At 32.8% G+C, this 26,214-nt stretch overlaps 2 protein-coding genes across 7 annotated transcripts in view; both read right to left on the bottom strand.

Annotated features, from left to right (window-relative positions):
• Positions 1-13,096, bottom strand: part of LOC140060034 (uncharacterized) — a 48,365-nt gene extending 35,269 nt beyond the window's left edge. For both annotated transcript variants that reach the window (XM_072106071.1, XM_072106072.1), the window contains exons 1-17: positions 13,007-13,096; positions 12,261-12,328; positions 11,958-12,043; positions 11,355-11,519; positions 10,935-11,017; positions 10,383-10,460; positions 9,750-9,804; positions 8,297-8,395; positions 5,456-5,575; positions 4,850-4,959; positions 4,599-4,680; positions 4,420-4,492; positions 2,700-2,763; positions 2,154-2,264; positions 1,584-1,791; positions 1,193-1,324; positions 931-1,069 (exon numbers count right to left, since the gene is read on the bottom strand). In XM_072106071.1, the coding sequence (XP_071962172.1) occupies positions 931-1,069; positions 1,193-1,324; positions 1,584-1,791; positions 2,154-2,264; positions 2,700-2,763; positions 4,420-4,492; positions 4,599-4,680; positions 4,850-4,959; positions 5,456-5,575; positions 8,297-8,395; positions 9,750-9,804; positions 10,383-10,460; positions 10,935-11,017; positions 11,355-11,519; positions 11,958-12,043; positions 12,261-12,324 (1,669 nt within the window). In that variant the 5' untranslated portion in view covers positions 12,325-12,328; positions 13,007-13,096. The remainder of the gene's footprint in view (positions 1-930; positions 1,070-1,192; positions 1,325-1,583; positions 1,792-2,153; positions 2,265-2,699; positions 2,764-4,419; positions 4,493-4,598; positions 4,681-4,849; positions 4,960-5,455; positions 5,576-8,296; positions 8,396-9,749; positions 9,805-10,382; positions 10,461-10,934; positions 11,018-11,354; positions 11,520-11,957; positions 12,044-12,260; positions 12,329-13,006) is intronic.
• Positions 13,097-14,849: 1,753 nt separating this feature from the next.
• On the bottom strand, positions 14,850-25,967 carry LOC140061087 (BTB/POZ domain-containing protein 17-like). Of its 5 annotated transcripts, none has more exons than XM_072107522.1 (3): positions 25,872-25,967; positions 18,494-18,907; positions 14,850-17,160 (listed from the first exon to the last, which is right to left on the bottom strand). In XM_072107522.1, exons 2-3 carry the CDS (start codon positions 18,875-18,877, stop codon positions 16,066-16,068), a joined length of 1,479 nt encoding a protein of 492 aa, XP_071963623.1. In that variant the 5' UTR covers positions 18,878-18,907; positions 25,872-25,967; the 3' UTR covers positions 14,850-16,065. The 5 variants fall into 5 exon arrangements, with proteins under 5 accessions (XP_071963623.1, XP_071963625.1, XP_071963627.1 ...); XM_072107524.1 differs by lacking the exon at positions 25,872-25,967 and adding an exon at positions 21,801-21,898; XM_072107526.1 differs by lacking the exon at positions 25,872-25,967 and adding an exon at positions 21,434-21,502.
• Positions 25,968-26,214: the final 247 nt, after the last annotated feature.

The following is a 26,214-nucleotide window of genomic DNA, read 5'->3' as shown; positions in this document are numbered from 1 at the left end:
GGCAATAGGTTGTTAACCAATATGATGCAGTTATATACAAAAGGGATTTAAAACAATGTACACCTCCCCTCAGGTTTGGCACATGGTTGACCACTATAAGTTAACCACATCCTATCTGATATCAAACAAACACAAGCTATCAAAACATTCTAATTTAAAAAACAGGAAACTTCACTATAATTTATGAGTTTGGTGTTGATAATAACACAAAACTTGAAACGTTTCCTATAACGTTTTATGATGGATATTTGCTGTGGAAAAACAGGTTAAATGGGTTTAGGAGCAGGATAAAATAAGGTGGATCTTCCTCTTTAAATGCAAGTTTGAGTTCCTTTGTTCGATTATTGTAAGATACTAAAGTAAACATATGGTTTCAATTATACATTTAACATTTTTTTGCCATTTTCTTTTAATGTAATTATTGTTTTTCTGAATAATTTCTCCTTTTTTCTTACTGATTTTCTAAGAACTGCAACAACTTCAGTAAAAGTACAAGCTTTAAATAAAGACCAGTAGTAGTAGTAGACCATATATGTTTTTTTAGCTAAAAATTTTGATTATTTGTTGTTTTTTTTAAAGTTTTTTTATTTCATTTACAGAATACAGCTTCAAAAACAATTAAAAAGACTCCGTTAGCACATTACTTAACTACAAACAAACAAACACCAATGGAACACCAAAGTTCAAAGGTTATTATTTTAAAGAGTATTGTTATAATATGAAGCACATACAGACAGGATGGCCTGTTTGCTAGTATGAAAATGATCACAGTAACACCTTCAATTACAAACACATTATTTTACAAGCTGAGTAGTTTCAATGTTTCTATAAATTCTATTTTGTGCCAAAACTGATAAATAACATTTTTTTTAAATGTGTTGGAGGTGCACATAAATGATGATGATCTTCTATATAGTTGTTTGTACTTACTGACAATTTTCTTCTTCTTATCTTCATATTCTTTAACTTCTTCCATATATGTATTTTCCAGTTTCTCATATGCTGGTGTCCTTTCTTCAATAGTATGTATCTTTTCTGCTAGTTGGTTTTCTAGTTCTTCAATTTCACCCTGAATTATAAATTTAAATTAATGAGTTTTTTCTTATTTCAGTAATTGGAATGGTCAGTAATTGGAATGGTCAATAATTTGAATGGTCAATAAAATCGAGACTTGTTTTGATAAGAATCTTACCTGTAAGTGACCAATAACATTTTCAAGTTGTGACTTCATCTTCCCAAATGCATTCTCTGATGTATGTAATTCTGATCCCAGTGTTTCCATATCTATTTCATCCTGTCCAATATTTTTCTTAAGCTGAATCGCCTGTAAATAAAATAAAACTTAACAATGAAAATCAATCCAAGTTTAAAGATGTATTGTCCCCCAAAAACATAGAAAAACGAAGAGTAATAAAAAAAAAAATTTCAAAAATTATTTTTTTCAGGGGATATTTGTAATACTTTCCCAAAACCATAACTTTATATAAAGCCTAATTAAATTGTTATCGTTAAAATAAATATTTTGAAAACTGGGTCATTTTGGGCAACTCTAAGGGTGTTTTGACAATTGTATGTATAAGCACCTCATTTTTCAGATCTCTGTGATCGGTCTTTGCTTTGTCCATTCTTTCGTTGATATTATGCATAAATTTGTTAAAACCTGAGCGAAAATCTTCCACTTCACGACTGAGTGCATCCCGTTTTTCCTGAAGGTCAAAGCGTTCTTTTCTTTCTTTCGCAAGTTGATTTCGAAAATCCTCGATTTGCTTCTGTAGCAGTTGAATTGTAATCCTGTGGCACAAAAGGTATTTTTAAATTAAAGAGGTATAAATTGGCAGGATTTGAAAGTCTAGAGAGTGACATTCTATCTAAAGGCTTAAGGTGCTTTCACATTGCGCCAGATTCGCTCCAGTGCCCCGAGAAAAATATCGTGGAAAATGGATCAAGAGGCCATTTTTTATTTAAAAATCGTACAATTTTTTACTTACATCCAATTAGCAGTGAGCATGAATGACCTCGCTTGACCAAAATCAAATTTGTGCTCGATGTGAAAGCACACTCAACACTCGCGATATTTTCCTCACGGCACTGGACCGAATCGAGGCGCGATGTGAAAGTATCTTTACACTAGTGTCATCATTTTCCCAACTTACTGATGGTTTTCATCTAATTGTTTCATTTGCATTTCCATTACGTCATTTTCTTGCTTCATTCTTGCCGTCTCATTTGCTTTCGTCATTAATTCAGATTTTTTGCTTTGTAATCTGAAAAAAAAACCTTTATTTGGTCATTCAGAAGGGATGATTGGTTTTTATACATGCATTAAAATTAACTACATAAAGCTCTGTCTATACTATCAAACTAGTTTAACAACAAAAGTGTGATGTGCCCAAAAATTTCATATTTATATGCCCAAATCCAGTAGTGATATGACATCACCATGTCCATTATAAAGGTACAGTCTATTTTTTTTTTACAGTTTGGTAGTGTAGACAAGGCTTTAAAATGTCTCTTATGGGACTCCCCTATTAGGGAGGTTTCATGTGATACAAACAATGTGTTTATTGTATCTCGATGGTGTTCCCTTTCAAGTGTAGCTTGACTAATATTTAAAATATTGTATGTAATTTAATTCAATATTCTTGATATTCATTCATACAGACATTAATTTAATTTAAAATTAATTTAATCAAACTCACGCATCATCTAATTCTTTAACTTTGACGCCTTCTCTCTTTTGAATATCAGAGGCAGTCGCTTCATCTGGTTATAAGAAATAAAGATAACATAAGAATAAAGATAATACAATAAATCATAATAGTTTTATTTAGATGTTTACATCTTGACGAGAAAAATGTGACACAAATTTGGCATAATGACTTGTTTTATATCTTCTCACCAGCCAAGAGTGTGATTGAAAACAAAACATGACAGAATGCAGCAGTCTTGCTGGTACATAATAAAATGTGTTAGTAATGTTAACTTGATCTACTATTTTTGTGGGATACCCTGTTCAAGGTACATATTCAACATACTGATGGTTTTCATCTAATTGTTTCATTTGAATAAAAAGTATATATACCGTACTGACGCGGGTATAAGCCCACCCCCCTTGAACATGAAATCACGTCAAGTTTGGGGGGTGGGCTTATACCCGAGGATCCAAAAATGCAGATCGTCAAAAACAGCACATGTACTGTGTATTCAATCATGGACATTCCTCCTCTGAAACCACCATGCGAGCGCCCTCACAAGGTGTTGCGACGTGTACGACGAAGAATATCTTATTTTAAACAACAAGAATTCATCAAGCAGAAAAGCAAGTATACAATGTTCGTTAGATAGAAATGTACCAAAGAAATTTAATAAGCTTGTTTATGGCAGCCGATACCAAATAGGGGTTTTCCGTTTTGGCGACTTGTGATTCGAGCGTCGTGTGTGAAGCGATTTTCGACCGTGATGGAGTGTAAACAAAACAGGACCGTTAGGCCTCATATGGCCTAGCGTATATTGTCAATTGTCAAGGGGACAATTATCTGAATATAAATTGAACTACTATTTCTGTGGGATACCTCTGTTCAAGGGACATCACTATTAAAATATAAGGAGACACTTTGAAAAGGATTATACGCCATATATGTTTTAACACTACAAGAAACTGCTATTCAGGAGATACATACACTATTAAGACATTGTTGGGTCACACAGGTATACTATGATATGATAGGTAAATATTACCCCTTTCTCACCAAAAGCAAAACTCCGGAGACACTCCAGAGTTGACGCCCCGCTGTTTGGTGTGAAAGGTAAAATCAAGCAACTCCGGAGTTTAAAACTGCGGGGTTGAACAGCTGAACATTCTCCGGAGAGCAAACTGCGGGGACACTCTGGTGTTTTGGTGTGAAAGGTACCAACATCAAACTCCGGAGTGTTCGGGTCAAAAGGTCATCCTCACACGATCACTCATTGCTTTAGTTTTATTTCAAAATACTTTAAATATTTGTATAAAATATATAGCGGGTCTAGTAAATAATAAGTAGTATCAATAAAACATTATATTACTTCTGAGACTTTTGAAAGTAATTATTAAATTTAAAATATAATTAAAATGATTCTAATGATCGTCGCTATGTAAACAAACAAAATAGAGGGCGACATTTACAATTTTATTTTATAAATCCCGGTGTTGCTAGGTTGGTGTGAAAGGGGTATCTCCGGAGTTTCTCGACGTTTTGAATGGTCATAAACCCTGCGGTGTCTCCGGAGATCACTCCGGAGTTTTGGTGTGAAAGGGGTATATGACCCATTGCATACACATCACTCTAGCATAGCTCTACTATAGTACACATTGAGAGCACACATGTGCATTTAATATTCAAAACTTGTTATTTTCTTATTCTTCTCAATCTGGTAACTCACCTACTCGCAAGTCTTTCCATTCCTCATCTAACTTGTCATATCCAACTTTTGTCTGGGCGATTTCTGATTGAAGCTATAAACAAAATAAATACATTATTGTACTCAGGAAGCTAAAATAGTAAATATACAATTCTGAAATGAATGAATGAAAGAAAGAAATCACAGACAGACGGACGAACCTGTTTCATGTTTTCATTATGCTCAAGTTTATTTCTTTCATATTTGTTTGTTAATTTCAGTTGCATATTAGCAAGATCCTCCCTAAAAAAAAAGAGATAAAATGAAGATAAAATAGACAATGAGATAATGTCATGATGATAAAATTATACCATGAGCATGAATTTCAATGTTGTATTGATAAAAAAATGATGTCATGATTAGAAGATGAATCATCATCATCATCATCATCATCATCGTCGTCATCATTTACCCCTTTTGGACCAGGTCTTCATTTTCTTTAAGTTCTTTGTTTAATTGAATTGTTAACTCTTCTTCCTGACCCTCCAAACGTAACCTAGATGTTTCATAGCGCCGTACCGTCTTTGAAATAAAACAAAACCCATTTTAAAACATAAAAAATAATCTCCTCATAAAATATTATATTGATTGAAATAGAATGGTATAGATACATATGTGTGCTCTCAAAAAAATCAAATTAAATGTTAGTAGCTTTTATTTATTTTTTTGTTTCAATGTTACATAAAAGTTATTCTTCAAAATCTTGCATGAATGATTAATATACACAAAAGTGAAATTAAAAAAAAATCAAGTCATCAATTATTGCAAAATGAATTAATTGGTATAAAGGTCTGTCTACACTATCAAACTAGTTGATAAAAAAGTATGATGTGCCCAAAAATGGTAGTGATATGCTCAAATTAATATAATAGTGATATGACATCATCATGTCCATGGGCACATCACATAAAGTTTGAGTGTAGACAGAGCTTTACACGAAGTAGTTTGATTTTTTTTAGAATATATACTTTTCTTAACAATATGACAAAACATAGATGAGCATTTAAGTAGTTTATACCCTTCGAATATCTGACAACTGATTCTCACTGATCAAGACCTGGTCATGAAGTTGGTCCAATTCCTTTTTCTTGGCAATATTTGCTTCTTTTTGTTTCTTTGTCCTTTTTGTCGTGTCATGCTAAAAATGAATCATACTACATACAGTCAAGTTACACTTTTCAGAATACTCTTTAAGGTATTGAGAATCTCAAGAAAGGTTTAACTGCTGACTTTATTTATTAAAACCATTATTATTATAGATAATGTTAGTGCTTTTGTGCGTAAACCCTAAAAAACCTATAGATTCTCTTCAATTTTTTATGACTGCGCTCAGATTTACATAATAATGTGTGGGCTGTGGCATAACGGCTATGAGCGCTCACTGGCTAAATCTAGACGCCCCAGAGCTCAGACCCCAGCAGTCCAATGAAACTACTCAGCGTTGGAGGGCACCTTAAGAGAGCTGTGTGCAGGCTGTGCAAAAATTGCCTAGATTACTCCAAACTAACATACTAAGGAGCTTTTCATTGCGAAGACCTACAAACATATGCATTCATTAAATTATTCCCTGGACTTAGAATTTGCCAAAACTTTGTCAAGGAATTGAGCAATGAAGTACATCTTATCTTCTCTGCATGCGCACAATGAATTAACATGACATGACTAGTTTCTAGGTCTTAGAAAATCCCAAGCTATTATTAGGTGGTGTGAAGAAGTGGTAATATTACTGTATGTATACTGAATATTATTATGCAAACTTTTTGGGGAAAAAATCTGAATCTATTAATATTATTGATTTGTTGATGTTGATGTTAATATTCATTCAAAGCATAAAAGACTCATAAAAAATGACAAACTAATAAATCAAGTGTCAAACTTTACTGTCATTTTATGACTATTAATAAATCTCACTATCAATTAGTTGATTTCAAACTATAGTCCCTAAAAGGCGTTGAAACACCGGTTCTCGTCAGATCACAGAAGTTAAGCAACAGTGAGTCGGGGTTAGAGCTTGGATGGGAGAGACCACCTGGGGATATCGGGTGCTGTATATATGGAGCTGGGGTCCCATTAGGCATTTGAAATCAGCACTGCTGACTCTTATGGCAGCCCCTTCATCTAGTATTGAGGTATTGACTCTCCTCTGGTCAAGGCAGGCACTAGACAAAAGAAGCCCTTGATCAATGATTGGACCAATCAAGGTGCTTTAAATATTTTTGCCTTAGGTCATCCATCATTCAGATGAATGTAAGACTAATTGACATAGCCACGACAAAATATTATATTATACCTTAGCTATAATATGTTAACAGTTGGTACAAGTAAATTGAAAAAACTAATTTCAAAGGTGACGTTAGGTCAGACTGTAACTACAGAAACAAAAACTTTAAAAAGTAAATTATTTATATTTGTACTTATTTATTTTCTTGTATTTTGAATAAAGAAAATTGTATTTATGAATTTAAAATCGGGAGGATTCTTAATACAGTTTTACAGTTGGCTGAATCAAGTTTATCTATGGTAGAATAAAACGTAATACTATTTAGTATTACCCACCTGCCTAATGTCAATTTATGATAAATCACATTCCTAAATAAACCTACTATACTGTATAAAAGAAATCCTTTTTCAAAATCCAATGCTTTGTAGATGGTAATAAAATAATATCATCTGCTGTTCACCTTAGTAACTTAGTAACACATTTTATATCAGTTTAATGAGTTGACATAAATTTGAGGCTCTGTACAGGTCAGTAGATAAGTTGAACAAGACAACGATGATACATATACATATACTATAATCATTTTCATTTCAGGTTGTGAAATATGCTAGTAACTAAGGTATAATAGTAAGTTGTCAACTTTATAAACATAGTTTATTGCATCAGCTGATGTCAGCTGACTCACTACACAGATGCAAGCAACTTTTAGTGACTGGCTAACTTGGTTTTAGTGACTGGCTAACTTAGTTTTAGTGACTGGCTAACTTGGTTTTAGTAGCTGCTAACTTGGTTTTAGTGATTGACTAACTTGGTTTTAGTGACTGGCTAAATTGGTTTTAGTTACTGGCAAACTTGGTTTTAGTGACTGACTAACTTGGTTGTAGTGGCTGGCTAACTTAGTTTTAGTGACTGACTAACTTGGTTTTAGTAGCTGCTAACTTGGTTTTAGTGATTGATTAACTTGGTTTTAGTGACTGGCTAAATTGGTTTTAGTTACTGGCTAACTTGGTTTTAGTGGCTGGCTAACTTGGTTTTTGTGACTGGTTAATTTGGTTTTAGTGACTGGCTAATTTGGTTTTAGTGACTGGCTAACTTGGTTTTAGTGACTGGCTAAATTGGTTTTAGTTACTGGCTAACTTGGTTTTAGTGGCTGGCTAACTTGGTTTTAGTGACTGGGTATACTTGGTTGTAGTGGCTGGCTAACTTGGTTTTAGTGACTGGCTAACTTGGTTTTAGTGATTGACTAACTTGGTTTTAGTGATTGACTAACTTGGTTTTAGTGGCTGGCTAACTTGGTTTTGTGACTGGCTAAATTGGTTTTAGTTACTGGCTAACTTTGTTTTAGTGGCTGGCTAACTTGGTTTTAGTGAATGGTTAACTTGGTTTTAGTGAATGACTAACATAGTTTTAGTGATTAGATGATGGACTAAATTGGTTATTTTGGCAAACTTAGTTTCAGCGACAAAAATTTGGATAGAAAAAATAGCACATTGAAATTAAAATAATTAAAATGTCTTGAACAAATAAAGAAATCTGCAAAAACAAACGTACTACATATAACACAAAAAAAGTGTGGCCATAGTTTGGTCACAAGACGGCGGATGCGATAACCAAGTAGTCTGAATGGCAGTGACTTACCACAGCTTGTTTGAGTCGTTTTTTCTCCTGTCTTGCATCAGCTCTTTCCTGTATCATATCCTCCTTCAGAATGATAATTCCTGTCTCTAAGTCTACAATCTGTTATACAATCAAAAGTCAACATTTTTAACCTGTAGCATTTGTCAGAATATCATCAGATATTTTCTGTTGTAGTGGAGCTTGGTGATTAACATGCTTTCCTTCCAATCCTAAGGTCCAGGGTTCAATCCTTACCTTGTGCAGTGTTGTAACTCACAACTCTTTCAACTACACTACCTAAGCCTCAAATGAGACTTAGTTAAGCATGATAAAATATAAAATAGTTTATCCATCCTGTAATTGGTGAATTACTCACTGTTGGATGCATATGAAAAAAAAAAGTGTTTTATATTGTGGCAGTATGACATTGATAGTGAAAATGATGCATGATGTAAGAAGGATGAAGATAATGATTATGCTGTTGATAATGAAAAAAGATGCAAATGATGATGGTAATGATGATGATGTAAAAGATGATTATAATGACATTATAATGAAATAAATAAAATTTACAACCACATATTCATATATAAATCTCCACCATTATATCATTACATATTTTTTTTCCAGATATCATAAAATCTATGAAAAACAGACACAGCCTGTGAAACAAACTTTAATGAGACAATAAAGAATTATAGACCAGTACAAAGCCTTAGTTACCCTTATATTACTAATTCTACGGCCTTGATCAGATCAGATCTTACCCTTATCTCACTATTTCTATGACCTTGCTAAATCATTTTTAACACAATGGGGGTCTGGCTTTGTACAGTTTTTTTTATCCAATTAAAATGAATGTTAAAATACTCATATTTGGACATCAATTTTTTAATTTTTTTATTTTATACGCATCCAACAGCGAGTAACTCGCCAATTACAGGATGGATAAATTATACTACTAACTAAACTATATAATTTATCGCGCTTATAAACTAAGTCTCTTGTTTGTGCAGTTGTGAGTTACAACCCTGGCACTAGGTCAGGATTGAACCCTGGCACTAGGTCAGGATTGAACCCCGGACCTTGGGATTGGAAGGTAAGCATACAGCCTACTATTAACAAGCATAGAAGAAAATCTAAACCACCCAGTGATTCTGAATATTAATTGATTTGAAATAATAAAACCACTAGACATAATTATTATACTTACAGTACATGGTTTGAAAGTAAACCAAAACAATAGAGGGCACTATATCAAATAAACCATGAATTTGTAATAATAATAATACTGCACATCAAACAATACAGACTTTCAATTACACCAATACCATCAATATTTCAAGCAGGAAAATATTGTAATGACAATCACAACAGGGAATACTTTGTGGGCATGTACAGATTGACTATGCTATATTGTCGTGAGTAGTGTCAATTATAAATTGATGACAATATCACAATGATTGTCACTAACCTTCTGATTGGTGTCTCTCAGCTGATCTCTGGTTTCATTCAATGTGATTTGCTTGCTATAAATAAACACATTTTTTTTACATTGTGGACAAGTCAGGCCTTTATAATTTAATAATCTATTTATTTTCACTTTTACAACAGTGGCACACTTTGATGATAAAAGTGCGTCCAAATAAGTGAAACAAAATAAATACAAAAACAACATGCGTGAAATACGCAGCAAAGAAAAAATTACATTATTATAACATTAAACAAGTATTTGCTAACAATAACACTGTAATGTACACAGCTAAGACCTACTTGAACAGGTAATTACTAATAACACTGTAATGTGGTTTAGGGAAAAATTTCATTTCAAAATTCTGTTTAGCAATATTGCTAATCAAACTAATTTTTGATTCGAGAAACATAGTTTTGTATTGTATTTTTTGCTACACAATTGTACAAATGTGTAGCAATAACGTTGTTTTGTATAGCTTTTTGCTATGCTACACTGGCGAAATTATTCCCTGTCCGGTTACCATTGGATTCTATTTTTAGTTTAAAAAAAATTAAAATGCCTCTTTCAAACTGACAACATTAAAGTTTTAATTATGATTGAATGATGAAACCAGAGATAGGGCAACAATTATACCTTGCTTTGTCCGCCATACGCTGGTTAAGCTGTGAGATGACCTCTTCATGTTGTTGCCGTACCATATCACGTTCAGGACTATTGTAGAAGAATATTATAAACACAAAACATGTTAAGCTCTGTCTACACATCAAACTAGCTGACAAAATATGTGATGTGCCCAAATATGGTAGTGATGTGCCCAAATATGGTAGTGATATGCCCTAATATGGTAGTGATATAACATCATCATGTCAATATATGGGCACACTACATTTTTTGTGCACATCACATTTTTTTGTCACATAAAGTTATTTACTCTATAGTATATTATGATATTAAAGTTAATTCACATTACACCTAGCTAGTTATCTACCAAGTAAATTCTTCTCTTTGCCAATCCGTTTTCAGATGAAATTAGAACTGAAACTACAGTCATGATTTTCTGATGTTAAATACTTTATGATGTGTTGCCATATATATGCCACAGATCACTAATAATAACTACTTATGTAATGCAATGTTTTTAATATGAATCTAACTTGTAAGAAATTCAAACCAATTTACACTTACTGTAGGATGGCATTTTCTTTGCTTAAATTCTTCTGTTTGTCTTCAAGATAAATGAGGCTATCATTTAAAGCGGTAAGTTCATCCTGAAAATGAATCAAATACACTACACTTTGTTTCTGAACTAGTAGCCGAGACTTAAGCTCTGTCTACACTATCAAATATATGTGACAAAAAAATGATGATGTGCTCATATATGGACACAATGACATCATATCACTACCATATTTAGGCACATCACTACCAATCCATATTTAGGCACATCACACTTAATAGTGTAGACAGAGGTTAGACAAGATCAGGTCATCGGGGTAAAGACTTGTCTATGGAGTAGTGATATATATAGTATATATATAATAGTGCACAGCTTGGTGGTAATAAATGTTTTGTTCAAAACGTAACAAAAACAAGTAAATATAATACCTGTAGATTTTTCAACTCTTCCGCATTTGAAGACCTAGCTGACTCCACAGCGTCTTTGATCTCTCTCTTGATACTTGATGGGAAGAATTGAAGCTTGTTCCTTAGCAAACTAGCGGCTATTGTCTCGATTTCAAGCGTGTTGTGCACCTGGACACGCTCTATATCCTGTTGCAGAATCAGTGAATAAAAAACTTGTTTCATTACAAATATATTATATTGTTCATAACACAATAAAGCTCTGTCTACACTATCAAGTTGTATGTGATATAAATATGATGTACCCATATAATGGACATGATGACATCATATCACTACCATATTGGGAATATCACTGCCAGGTTTGGGCACATCACACTTTTTGATAGTGTAGACAGAGCTTTAGATCATCCTTTATCTGTTTGTTTCATAATATTTAAGTGAGAAAATTCGGATTAGGTTCTGTGTGAACCAATGCCTACTAATCCTATGAATGTTTACGCAGAGTGTGAAAACAACTTGGTATAGTGGTTATGTTATTAGTTTCTATTATCAGTTACCAATTTCCCTTAAATTAATTAAAACTTGTGTTTTATTCAAGAAATAAACTTTAAATTAAATATTTACCAAATCTTTTATTGATTGTGAGATAGCATTTAGTAAATCCACATCTGCATCTTGGAATGTATATTCAGATGTTCTCATACGATCACCTAAATAATTTTTTTGAAATAAAAAAGAAATTAAACACATGTATATGTCTCATCTCTCAACTACTATGCATGAAATATATTTTTTATAAATTATATATACTTTTTAAAAGTTCACTTTTTAGTAGTAGGCTATGTATAATATCAACTTGTCATTATTAATATTATATGATCATTCTATATCATTATTATTATTCTTGTTATTGAGAGGTTATCCTACCTAACTCTTGTAGATGTTCAATAGTGCTGTTCACATTGGGTGCCTTTGTTACTGCTGTCATCATGAACCTTATAGGAATAATAACAAGTATGTTGTCAAGTATGGTTATGATTATGAGCAGCTCTACAACAAGTGGTTGAAATTGGCCATCCATGTCATCCACCATGCTGCGGTAGTGTTGATTGTCTGACAAACTGTTTTATTCATATAAGGTTTATTGTAAATAGCTTGATTTCGCGAGGGAATGTCATTGCACAATGCATGATAGGAATTTGAGAGCAAACGTCACGGCGCGTAAAAACAGGCAACAAAACGTATGTACGCACCATGACGTTTGCTCCCAAATCCTCCCATCATGGCATCGCGCACACTATATTTCTATTTAGCCCTAACTTGTGGTAAACCTTGTTATATTATTGTTATTAATATTAGTCCATTCAATGGCATACTCATAGGCCTACCGCACCGATAGAGAACCACCCACCACCAATACAACTAAGACATGAGGCTCATGCTTAGCTAGGAGCGGAATGTGAGGGTATAGTTAGCCTAGGCCTAGTAGTAACTACTGACACTGTGACTGTGTGTGGCACCACCTGGTCTGCTCCTCCTCCTCTCCGATCCTCCGATCCTATTTTTCTAGGCCTAGGGCAGGCCTACCTAGCCTACCACCACTTAACTGCCCAGCTGCTAGTGAATAGCTATCCTGTTATTGCAGTTCACTATGACTACATTATTAAACTTACTGGAAATGGTTCTATTCATTAAGATTTAACAAACTATAAATAAAACTAAATTCACGACGAAAACTTGTTTTTGAAGTAACCGGAATGGTAGCTATGGTCATGACAATAGAGGGCGACGTTTTATCCATCGTAAAAAAAGTTGATAAAAATTTAAATATTGAGCATTCAGGCTGATCACGTTTTTCTTATAATGATGTATTGTTTTGAATGATTCATAGGCTTAAGTTCGTTTGGTATAAGCCAGTTTAACCTCAAAGAAACGTTAATTTTAGTTTGAAAAGCTGCATACATCGAGTAATGCATTTTAAGGTCACTACACTACATTACTAATAGTAATACTATACGTGATCCACAAGTAACTACATTTTAATTTTTAATAGCAGAAACATATTTCAGCGGATTTTAATATATTTATTACTTTTTTTGTAGAGAAATTTTCCAAGTAGCAGATAACCTAATACGGTAATATTAATTGCTGACCAAATATTGAATCGAAGATGTCATAAGAGCTAATATTCACAATCATTGGGTTGGACATCAATAAATGTCAGAACATCGTGCTTTCTGATTATTTTCGTAACTTTTTTTCAGGGGAGGTATTTATTAATTCCCATATTGGGAAAGTTAATAGCTATATAATTTGTAAGAATCTCACATACGTTGCGTCTGTTAATACAGGGCCTTAAAATAATACATGTTGAAAAATATACTGGATTGAAATACCCTATGGTCAGGTGTTGTAAGCCCTGGGGAATGATGTTGTTCTATTGTCGGATTATTGGTATGAGAAAGGTCAATAGATTAGAATCAAATCTCAGATTTAATCTTCAATAGGACCAATAAATACTGTAGCATATCTGTAATTTGGGATTTTCTATTTAGGTCAATCAGTACAAGATGTAAATTCTGTTTTGTTTTTTTTCCTTGAAGTGTAATTAAAACTACGTTCACACTGAGCCCTAATGCGGTCAAGTTGTCGGAGAAAAGTCCGTGCCACGTTTTGCAATATCATGGGATGAGTTAAAGCTTGGTTCCCACTAGGACGCTATGCAAGGACGTAAACGCAAGCGTGTTGACCAATGACAAGGGAATAATCCATTGCTTGTGACTGGTCAACTCATTTACGTTGCGTTACGTCCTTGCGTTTCGTCTCCAGTGGGAACCAAGCATTAGTGCGAACGGTCGTCTTAAAACACCACACGTCAAACTCAACGAAAACGTGTGAAATGCGTTGGGGTTTTTGCAAATACTTATGTTCTGTACTGTATTACGGAATTTTTGTATTTGTATGGGTCGAAACTTTCGTTTACGTTTTATCACCAATAAAGCTTGGTTCCCACTAGAACGTAACGCAAGGACGTATAAACGCAACGCAAGCGTTTTAACCAATGACAAGCGAAGTTATAGAAAGTTAGCAATCACAAGCGAATAAGCCATCGCTTGTGATTGGTCAATTCACTTGCGTTGCGTTACGTCCTTGCGTTGCGTCGCTAGTGGGAACCACGCTTCAGTTTGCTCGAGTCGAAGAATATAAATAACATATATCAAATATTATCAGGAAATTGGTAGTACAGCAATTGGTCTAAAGTTTAAAATCGCTACAATATATCCCCTGATAGCTGATACTACGATATACTGTAATTGATTGTAAGCCTAAAGCTTGGTTCCCATTAGCAACGTAACGCAAGGACATAACGTAACGTAAGTGTTTTGACCAATCACAAGCGATGGAATATTCAAACAGTGGCTTGTCATTGGTCAAGTCGATGTCGTTGCGCGTAGGTCTTTGCGTCGCGTCTCTAGTGGGAATGAATGCAAAACAAATGAAAAACGTAAACAACAATTTATTTTCATTTTCATTTATTCTTTGAGTTAGTTAAAGATGTATTGTCTTAAAATAAAATATTTAAAAAAAAAGTGGTATCATAATAGTTGTTCACTTTCACCAAAAATTAGTCTGAAAAAAAAATCATTTAACTAAAATACAGACGTTTTTTGTTTAAAAAAAATAACTTTGACTTCCAGTCAAAGGTTTCGATCAAAACATATCTCATAATGCAACGTGTTTGTTTGGCTACTCTGTATGCATAATCATAAAACTTCCTCGCGATCTGTGTGAAAACACCTTCTCAACCGTGACGAGGTTGTAAACAATCCTAATTAGCATCATGCATAATAATGCAATAATGTATATAATGCATACTCGTGGTTTGAAATCTTTGTTTAGTTTCGCTCGCGACGAATTTCCAGACGAAATGTAATCAAATTAATTTACCTGTTAATTACGTAAAAGCGAATAACATTAATATTACTTTGATATGGTCAATTTAAATTTAGAATATTTTGACCTTTTGATATTTTTTGTGTTTTAAGGGACAATACATCTTTAAGTATATTCTAATGCACACACAAGTTAATTAACTTAACAGTTCATATCGATGATGATCCATTTATTAAATTTATTTCATACTGAATGTTGCAATGACTAATTCCAAGACATACAGATCTATATAATATTCTAAAATAGATAATAAATAATAGATAAAAATCCGCCAAAATAGCCAACACACATTAAATAATAAAATGGTTACAGTTTTTCTACAACTTCACAAACAACTGCAAACTTTCAATAAGTTTGTAATCAATTAATATATTCTATATATTAATGTTAAAAATTAATATTTTACATAATAATTTGGCAAATCAAACATTAATCTTGTTTGTTAAATTTGTATTCAATATTTTGAAAATCAGTTCACATTGAGCAGTACAAACTATTCTAAGGGGGAGGGGGAGAGGCGGCACCTAGTAATGAACGAAGGGGGGGGGGGGCAATATATGTTTTAACACTACGGAAAATCCTTATTCATTGAAAACCGGGACACTAATTAAGGGGACAATTGTTGGGTTTTGACAGTGTCCTCTTAATATAAATAGTGAACAAAGGAGGGCCAATATATTTTTCAACACTATGAGATATCCATATTCATTAGAAACCCCCAGGACACTATTAAGTTATTTTGTTGGGTCCTGAAGGTGTCCCCTTAATCTGCTGTAGTTCATTGTAATGGCTTGATAGAAACCTGTAGTACAACAGAATCATTGATAAGAAGCGGGCAACCAGGAGCCATCAACTCCTCCAACGTCACTTTCTTATCAATCTCAGTATCAACTTGATACCTCGTTTTCGAAAAGTTCTTTTTTCCTGATACAGTACGCAAGACGGCGTTATTACTCACCAACGACAGCAAGTACTCCATTGGCCTAGGCTGATCTAGGACCACGTTAGAATATAAGATGGCACGGAAATCATCGTTAGTTGACGACGACCCCTTAGGGTAAATTTTAATTTCCCAGTCCCAACTTGTGTGCGGATAGGCTGAGGAACGTGTTGAGAAACGAGGCATAACTTCCGAGACTTTTATATACTGCGAATAACCGGTTAGAACAATACGTTTATCCCAACGTAGGTCTGTGTAATTTCTCAGTAAGAAGGATGAAGTCGTAAAGTCTTTATTATTTGCGCGGTGCTCCAGTGTTAGCGAGTTGAATTTATAGGCTTGTAGAAGTAACGGTAGAAAAAGATCTTTGTGCTGTTCAATAATCTTATGATGCTCAAGGGCATCTAATTGTTCTGGCGTCATCATCGGAAACCGAATAAAATGCATCAGCTCGCGTAGAAGTTTTTCGCTGTTTTGCATCCGATTAGGATGTGTTGCCGACTCGATCCACTTAACTACAGCATAAAATAAAGTAATCTCGTTTCGGATTGTCAAATCAGAGCTGCGTAAAAACTCTGTCAATTGTTCTTTATCAAGGTTTAACCATTCGTGAGTCCATTCCGGCATGGACATGATGTCGTCAGCTTTCGGAGAGAGCGCTTGTATACAGTTTGTGATGAGTCGCTGATGATAGCACTTTGTTGCATACTGATACCAAATATGAAATACGTCTTTAAGCTGAAGTTTTGGTATTATATTGGTCATTGCGAAATGAATGCATACCCTTCGTAGATCGGCGACGTTGTACTTGTCTGCCAGCATGAGGGCCGGTAGCGTGTTCTCAGTTGTTAGTACTATGTGGCACCCGTACAAGAATCGTAGAAATGATGGGAATACATCAAGACATTCTGGTTCTTCGACGAGTTCCAACTCCTATGAAATTATAAAAAAACATGTGCGAGTAGTTTATTTAACAATAATTTTAGATAAGCTCTTTGTTCAAAAATAAAATTACATGGAAATATTTAAACATTATTGTGAAACCTAAAAAAAAAATTTTATTTGTTGAATATGCCATTTTAATGTCACATAATAGTTACTTAGTTTAGTTAATTCACTTTGACCAAAAACTGGATCGAAAAAAAAGAAGAAATTACCTGAAAAAAAATGTAATTTAAAGCAAAAAATGCTTAAATTGTCTGTCAGATAATGGGCTTTTGGTTGAAAATAACCATTTATTTTGTCTTTTTATAAGTGAAATGATTATTGTTTTTTTACAGAAGTAAGAACAGAAAAACTCTATTAAAACTGCAAAAAGTCTGATTTCATTAATTTTCATTTTTCATGTTTATGGGAAACAATACATCTTTAACATAAAAATGATTCAGAATTAACCATGGTTAAAAGAAGGTCTCATCTCCTGTTCTTATAACATTTATAATTGTAAATGTATATTTAAAGGAAAAGGAAATGTTTACATATCTACCTCCTACACATATCAAATGATAATTTATTCTGAATATCAGTGATGATATAATTCTATTTATGCCAACAATTAATTTGTTTGGCATTTGCTGAATTTTGTTTTGGAACAGTTTAAATGAAAACAAGCCAAGTAACAATTAACTGTTTCCACTTCTTGCCAATTTGTACTTATGAATTTGGCACAGTTTGGTTTGTTATCTAGCAAACTTTAATCCTAAGTACCTCTAGCTTTAAATTTTACGTTAATATTTACTGGTATAATTTAATAAGATACCAAGTATTAATGACTGTAATTTCAGATGCACAGACCATAAAAAATATCCTTTATTTCATATTCATTGTTTATCGACACCAGAATTGTTATTGTCATGTGCAATCAAGCGTTTAATGTCTGCAGCACACCTATGTATATCTATTGTTATCAGCTCACAAAATTAGTTGTGATGTCATCACAATTATTAAGATATATTGACATATTACAATAGTAACAGAGTTTCTTTCATCAAGAAATCAATATAGCAAAGTAAACACAGTAATAGCTTTGAACAATGTAAATAATTCTTCTAACACATATTAACAATAGAAATTTAAATACAATGAGAAATAAGATGTTGATACTCAATTTGAACAGGGAAATTGAACTACAATTATTGATAGTACATGTAGTACCATAGTCATATAATTGTAATATTAACCATTTCATTTAAGTATAAAGAATATTATATTTTTGCCATTGTTCTATGATTCTAGATGACAATTATTATCAAAACTTTTTTCTTACCCCTTTGTTAGGATCAATCCAATCAGCACTCAGCATTCTCTCAAACACTTCACTTGAACGGACGAGAATCAGCTTATGAGCGAAAAATGTAACCTCTCCAACACGCAATTTTATATCGCTGAGCAGGCTGTTGTTAAAAAACTTTTCCATATCACTCAGGGATTGTCGTTCATCGCCATGGCAATCCATACCACTCATTAATTTTGAAATGTCTGCTTCGTCAATGAGTTCTTGGCTTACGGACGATATAGAGACAGGCGGTTGAGGTTGTTGGTTTGGGGGGACCATGTAGATCGCTTGAAGGGCAGGTATATCGTTAAGATTGGCACCATGAGGGAAAGCCACATTCCCCCCTCCTCCTCCACCTACACCACCGGCAGCCATGACTCTATAGCCTACAACACGAGGATCAGTCTAAAAAAATAATAGAACGTTTTAATGCAATAATAATCGATTTCAATTTTTTTTTCTATATTTTTCCAACAATAAAACACAAATCCAGAAAGTTTGTTATTTAAAAAAAATCTTGAATGTAAATTTCTACATATTCTTTGTGAGTGATAAAAAGGTGAAAATAAATGTATTGTATTGTTAGCCCAAAACCTACCATTCCTAATGACACACGCATGAATACATCTGGAACAAAGACATTCCTAAACTAGACAAATATCATTTACAAATAACATTAATATTACATTCTTTGTAAAATAAAGACATCCAATGAAATAAAACCTTACCATATTTAGTCTTATAACTACTGTACATGAAACTAGCTGATAATATTCCACAAAAATAATTATTGCACACAAAAGAAAACATTGAACAGCTGAAAAAATTCCAGCTAATAAATTAATATCGATGACATCAAAGTTTCCTCTGAAACAAAGGATTTCCTAAACCAGACTTATCCCAATGCCGATAAACCCGCAGGATCCCCACTGCTTCAATTATGAATTTCACATGTTGCTTCCAACACGTATAATGTCGTCGACGACGTCCTTCCTAGACTGTAGGACATTATGTACTGGATTAATGTATACAAACTAGCCTACTGGCTTTTGTTGTAGACAAAGATGAACTCAAAATCAATTGAGAGTCATGCTTGAGTGCTTTTGGAGCCGTTCATGCATGAATTATGAAGTTGATTGTTAATATTGTATACAATATTGTAATACCATGTGATGGTCTACTTAGGACAAATGTCAACATTGACACAATCAGGGAAGAGTGAATGACATTATAATAATATATAAAAAATAAAATAAATAATTGTTCTGAAATTAAAAAGTTTAACTACTATCTATAACATACAATTTATTTTTTTGCACAGTAAAGTAAATATACTAACCCATTCTGCACATTGATACAGCAGACAGTACAAAAATAAATATTTAAAGAAATTCTCAACTTCACAAAAGTAAATGGATTGGAACATCGCAAACCATAGTGCAAACCTTATTCAACTATTATAACATTTCCTTATAAAACTATAAATCTGGGAAGAGTAAAATTTCACTCTTCCCTGCTATAAATAATATTTAAAAAAAAATAAAATAAATACAATATTTACTATTTCTGTTTCTACATACCATGTTGTTTTCCGGTACCGCCTCAGTGAATGGTGGCAGAATACTAAGCAAGCAACACAGAATCTAATCTACATTCCCTGGTAGATAGATGTGGCCAGGAGAAGAGACTAAAAACTACAAACACTAAACAAAGACAATGCTTACAAATACAGTATCAATCAAGTGGAATTCCCTATCCTAATCACTGTCCTAAACAAAGGCATTGATAATGAGGCAATTTGTGGAAAACTAACCTTAATATTAAAAGCAACAATTTCCAAAAGTGGTCACAGGAAGAATAGTCTACAGAAAGTCAACGCTCTATTTTGATTGGTGACTAAACATCCTCTTGGCCACCAAACTATGTCACATGACCAAAACTCGGACTTGTGACGTTTGGCAAAATATGGGAGACAGAAAAAGTTTGTATGACTTGGAGAGGACCTTGAGTTTAGACTGTGCAGTATATGGCAGCAATGTGATTGTAATTTGAGTCTTTAGGCCTAAGGAATTCCCAGTGTCAAGTATGGAATGTACTAAGATATGCAAAAATAACAACAAAGGTTTTTTTAGTAAGCAGAATGTTTTACGAGGTAAAACACAAATAAAATGATATTAAATGTCTTATTAATATTGGAGGTTATTAAATATAATACATTTTTTTTACAATAAATAGAAAAAGAAGATGCTATTTACTACAATACGTCTATTAATTAATAATTTTTTTAAAAAACTTTATATAATATAATAATGTACAATCTTTTATTAGGCGTAATTGTGTAAGTTTTTCTTTGACAAGTTAATAAAATTAAAAAGGCAAAACAGTAACCACATGACCTCCACAAAAAAGATTAAATATTAAGTATGAATCTATAATACCTTATTGGGCCTACTCAACAACATTGATGAACAAAGACATTCCTGATTCCCTATTGGATGCTGTAACGTGGTGAACTTAGGCCAAGTTCAGTCACTTTCAGCAGACAGAACGGATAGCATGACAGAAACCCTGTGGCGATGGAAATCTAGCTATTAATAGTATCGTTACTAAGGTACAAACATCATGCTAACACAAAACATGCCACGTGTGTATGGAGACAGACCAAAACCGGTCCTTTAAAAAATAACTCGAGAACACACCTATTGATGGATTAACAAGACATACAGTAATTTGGGAGTCACATTTAGGGACTATGCAGCGACACTCCTATACACAAGGTGGTACACATATTGAGTGAGACACACACAGCGATACACACAAAGAAAATGATACTGTACCATAATAACACTATAAAAAAGATACAGACCTCGTCTGCATTACTGGTATGTTCTTTTAGAAAATGCAATTGGAATATTCTAGGAAGATACTTACAGACTATTAAGACACCTAAACCATCTACTAACTGTAAATCAAACTGGATATTCATTGGAAATTGCATCCGAGCATCGCATATTGACTGAAGATTACTTCTAAAATAAGTTGCATCATGGTCGCATTATGAAGGAATAAATTACTATCTTGATGAGTCATGCTTAGTGAATGATCAATAACTAAGCATAAATGAAATTTGATTAAATATGAAACCAAAACATAGGACAAATCACAACAATGATGTAGTAGTCTCATACCTAGTGAGCTTCATAAAAAAAACATTTCCTATATCGTACATTTAGTAGAAATGCAAAAATCAACAGTAATAAATATATTAAATATAAATATTATTTCAGCTGACACTCACCTACTGTACCTGTATGTATACTACTGTGTACTATTCTGCTCTACTAATAACAATAGAATTTCTTTAAATTATACTGACTTTATAGTAAACAACAACTGTTCAACTGGTCAATATGCAGAAACTACATCAATAGAAGTACTAAAAAAAAGGCACTCAATTTTTAGTAATAAACTGACTAACAGTATGGTGAATAACACTTATAGTAATCCAATATACCAACGCCTTACCATAGATTTAAATATTACAATCCTGTTTAACAATACCAGTGCTATTATACACAACAATGGACAAAGCACTTGTCAATATAGTTAGCAAAATATACACAATAAGCTTGTTGAGTCAAGATCAGTTGGCATAAACCTAAATCTGTTAAGAAACACTAGTTAAATGTCACTAAGGCGACAGAAAAAAGCAGATACAAATACAAAACAGCCAATCCTGCGCTTTACTCTTAAATGTGAGATTGTATAGGCACTAATGGCCATGACAGTAATAGGTATAGTGTATAATGGTCGAGACAGTAATAGGTATAGTTTGGTCTTAAAATGCATGAAACATTAAGCTAATATCAAGACTGTGGTAGGCCATCACATTAACATATTTAGCAAATTTTAATTATTGAATAGTGGGTAAATTGATGTCAAAGGTCATTGATATGTGGATGAGAGACAACTTAGTAGATTCTTCACTTATTCAAATAAATTTACATACAAGTTATTATACTAGACATACCTCTGTGCATTTAGATACATTTGGCTTATTTTAATCTCCACACACAATCAAATGTATATTAATACAGGTACTTATAAGTATAAATGTATAATGTATGTGAACTACAACAATAACACTTTGAATAATAAACAACACATACTCATGCTTGATTAAGTGAATTTGTTTTTTATTTTAAAACAATTTTTGTTATATAATTACAATATAATACATAATATGAAAGTTCAATAACATAAAAAAAACAAATTGATGAAAGCATATTCGTTTGAAGGTCTTAGATAAACTTTCATTTTTTATTATCATTCATTTGATAAAATCAGAGAGTGAAAAATAACCTAAAATAAAAACACTGGAATTCCAGTATTTTGCAGAGTTTATTTCTGCACTTAATATTTAACAACAAATGTTCATTCACATATCCATAAGAAACAGCTGCAAAAGGTTGTTTTACTTTTAAGGGTCCCAGGAAAGTTTCAATTGTATAAAATTATAGACAATCTTAGGAACAGGTGTTATTTGAACTACTGTATAAATCTGATAATATATTAAATTGACATACAAAGATTAGATGGTGTGTGTATTAAACAGATCAAAACACCTCAAATACAAAGCAGAGGAATTCTTCCTAAAGCTCTGTCTACTACACCATCAAACTAGTTTGTGCCCAAATATGGTAGTAATATGCCCATATATGGTAGTGATATGACATCATCATGTCCATTATATTTATGGGCACATCACATTTTTTTGATAGTGTAATAAAGACCAGTTTTGGACCAGGTCTTTAATATTCCTAAGGTAATGAACAATTTTGTCCTTAATTAAAAAAGTTGAATCATGCAAATTGTGTCCACCCAAAATTGATTCAATTTTTATGTAATCTTGACTTTTAATAATAAATAAACATATACACACCACGGCGATATGAAAGGAAATCCGATAGGGGTGCTTAACAGATTTTCTTCATTTCGTAATTGTATTCTCTCTCAAGAGAGAGGGCTATTGTCAGTTTATCCAGGTAACCAGGAACGATATTGACTAAATCACTTTATAATTTAGAAAATAAATTAAGCAGTGATATGATGTTACTTTGTATCTTTCTAGTATAAACATAACCGCTTCCCATAAATCCACCTCTGGTCAATGTATATTATAACATAACAGTTTAAAGTAATTTTTTTTTACTTAATTTCTCTAATTTCAATTTCAAGTAATACATTTTTAATTGGTGTTCTTCTTCTGCTTGTTTTATTTGGTTGTTTAGTAACTGAAGTTTTCTATTATGTTTTTCTGCCTGAAAGTGTATTTTATCTTCTAAAAGTTGGATTCTCTTAGTACGGGTTTTATTATCTTGTTCACAATAACAGTTTTTCTTATTCGGAATGTGATTGTGCATTTGAATAGTTGGTTCTTCATCGATTGAAGATGGTTGCTCGGTAATATTGTTCCCAGAATGAGAAGTCAACGAAGTATCAGACGACGTTTCCAAAAAGTCATCCATCTCAGTATCAGTATTCTCATCTTCTGTTTTTATGATAACCAGATCTTTGTTTCTGTCATGAACAACTGTTTTCATCGCGTCAGTTTCATTTGTTTCATAAAAAACTTGATCTCTTTTTGGCGAACTATCACAACCTTCTTGCATCACAACATACTCTTTACTGGACATGTTGGCATCAGCAGCTACAAACAAATCAAAGTATTATATCATTAAAATTTGACACTTTGTAGTTTGTAAAAATTATTTTATTTATTTTATTTATTCAACTTCTCACTAACTCTGTTAGTGAAGGATCTGGACCAACAGGTGGAAAACACCTATAAAAGGTTCCAGTACCAATTGCACAGGTTGGCTATTTTTACATTATGTTTTAGTTATTTCACATATAATTAATGTACAGTGCATTTACTGTATGTCCATCAGTTGGAAGAAATTAAGCATTCAATAAATAGCATGGCAACAACTAAAATTATCGATTATTATTTTGAAATTATAAAAGAATACCTTTGAAATGAGCAAACACTACATTGTCCGGGAACTTGCTAGGCAATATCTGCATGATCGTGGCATATTCGTCGCGGAGAGCCTTGGCTGGTTCTCCTTCGTTACTACGATATACGTGATCCAAATAGCTTTTCTTTGCCCGAGTCTTCATGTTTGCCCAGAATTTGCGTAATTGGCTGTCAGACCGTCTCGTTGAATGAAATCTATCATTGTATTCTTTTGCAATGTTTTCCCAAACTATACACTTTTCCTCCATCATTTTCAACTCTCTATTCTCTATTACATCCTTGTATTTGTTGATTAATTCCAATAGAAATTCCTTCTCTTGTTTGGTAAATTTTTTTTTTTCATTAACACTCGTCATACTTTTTGTATTGTTGTTGTTTTAGAGTAGGTTTACTGTGGATGGGAAGATATGTATCTTTGGTAAATATGTTTGGTTTTTGTTGTATTTTTTTATTAAACAAAAAGTCTAATGATGATTGTAGCATATACAATTTTCAACAAATATAATTTTCATTAAAAATGGTGGTTTTCTAACACAAAAATAACATGAATGACTTTAAACGCTCACTTTCACAATATTACCTATTATGATACAGTCTTTATCCATTCACAGCAGTACTCTCTATTGTTACAAACCAGACAAAAATCATAATTCATGATGTTTGTAGAAAGAATTGATTTAATTAAAAATGGAAATGAAAGAAAAAAAAACCAATAATAACAATAAAACAATAATAAGTTTATTTATTATATAGATTCAACTAGACTAGGCAATATCTTTATATATTATAATATAATAAGGTGTTTTGATGGAAATAGTTTAGGCTAGTGCCTATTAGATTCCATTTCTAGCCAAAAATAGTTTTCAAGTCTAGACTAAAAGATGTTCACTGAAGAGGTTTATTATTAGCTAGGCCTACTAACATAACACAGATTACAAGGCTAATAAATAAGTAGGCCTGATATTAATATTATGTACCTCTAAGACATTCTACAGACGACAGGTAGCTAGCCTAGCTAGACCAGTCTAAACAATATGAATAAATAGAATAGAGGTCTAGGCCTAGTAGGTTACTCTATGTCACTATGTGCTATAGTATAGTATGCAATGCCTAGTTTAGTTAGGCCTAGCACATAGGCCTAGTACTACTACTAGGTAGGCCTAGCCCTGCTTAACCTACCTATAGTATAGAGACTAGGCCTAGGCCTAGCCTAGCGGCCCTAGCCTACTAGTAGTAGAGAGAGAGGCTAGCCTAACTAAATAGGTCCTTTATTATTCTTTATCAGTTTATCCTAGTATTATTATTAGAGAGTATAATATCAGGACGTACCTTTGAATGTTCCCTAATTTATCTTACATCAAAAACTCTTTAAAAATCTGTTTAATCAAACAAATCAGAGCAACTTTTCGAGGAGTGACCTCTCTGTAGGCCTAAAAAATGTTGACATTTGACAAGTGTCATATCATTGTATTTTCTATGTATATTTTACAAGTCATATTTTTATTTTAATCACAATTCAAATGAATAAAAAAAATAGAATAAATTATATAAATTACAAGCAATAATTTTACTGTAATCTAGATATATTATCTCGAAAATAAAAAAGTATATTTTATTATAATTGTGTTTTATTGTGAACAAGGATTACAATTAAACAAGATGGCTGCCTCCA

This window comes from Antedon mediterranea, chromosome 10, assembly GCF_964355755.1.
Source record: "Antedon mediterranea chromosome 10, ecAntMedi1.1, whole genome shotgun sequence".
Lineage (NCBI taxonomy): Eukaryota > Metazoa > Echinodermata > Crinoidea > Comatulida > Antedonidae > Antedon > Antedon mediterranea.
Note: the sequence above shows the minus strand (reverse complement) of the source record. Positions and strands in the feature narration are given on the sequence as shown.

What these genes read in the sequence shown, in the direction of transcription:
- LOC140061087 (XM_072107521.1), bottom strand. An exon ending in GGATTGATCCTAACAAAGGG is followed by an intron (nt 17,161 to 18,493) that starts GTAAGAAAAAAG and finishes ATAATTTCATAG; the next exon opens with GAGTTGGAACTCGTCGAAGA.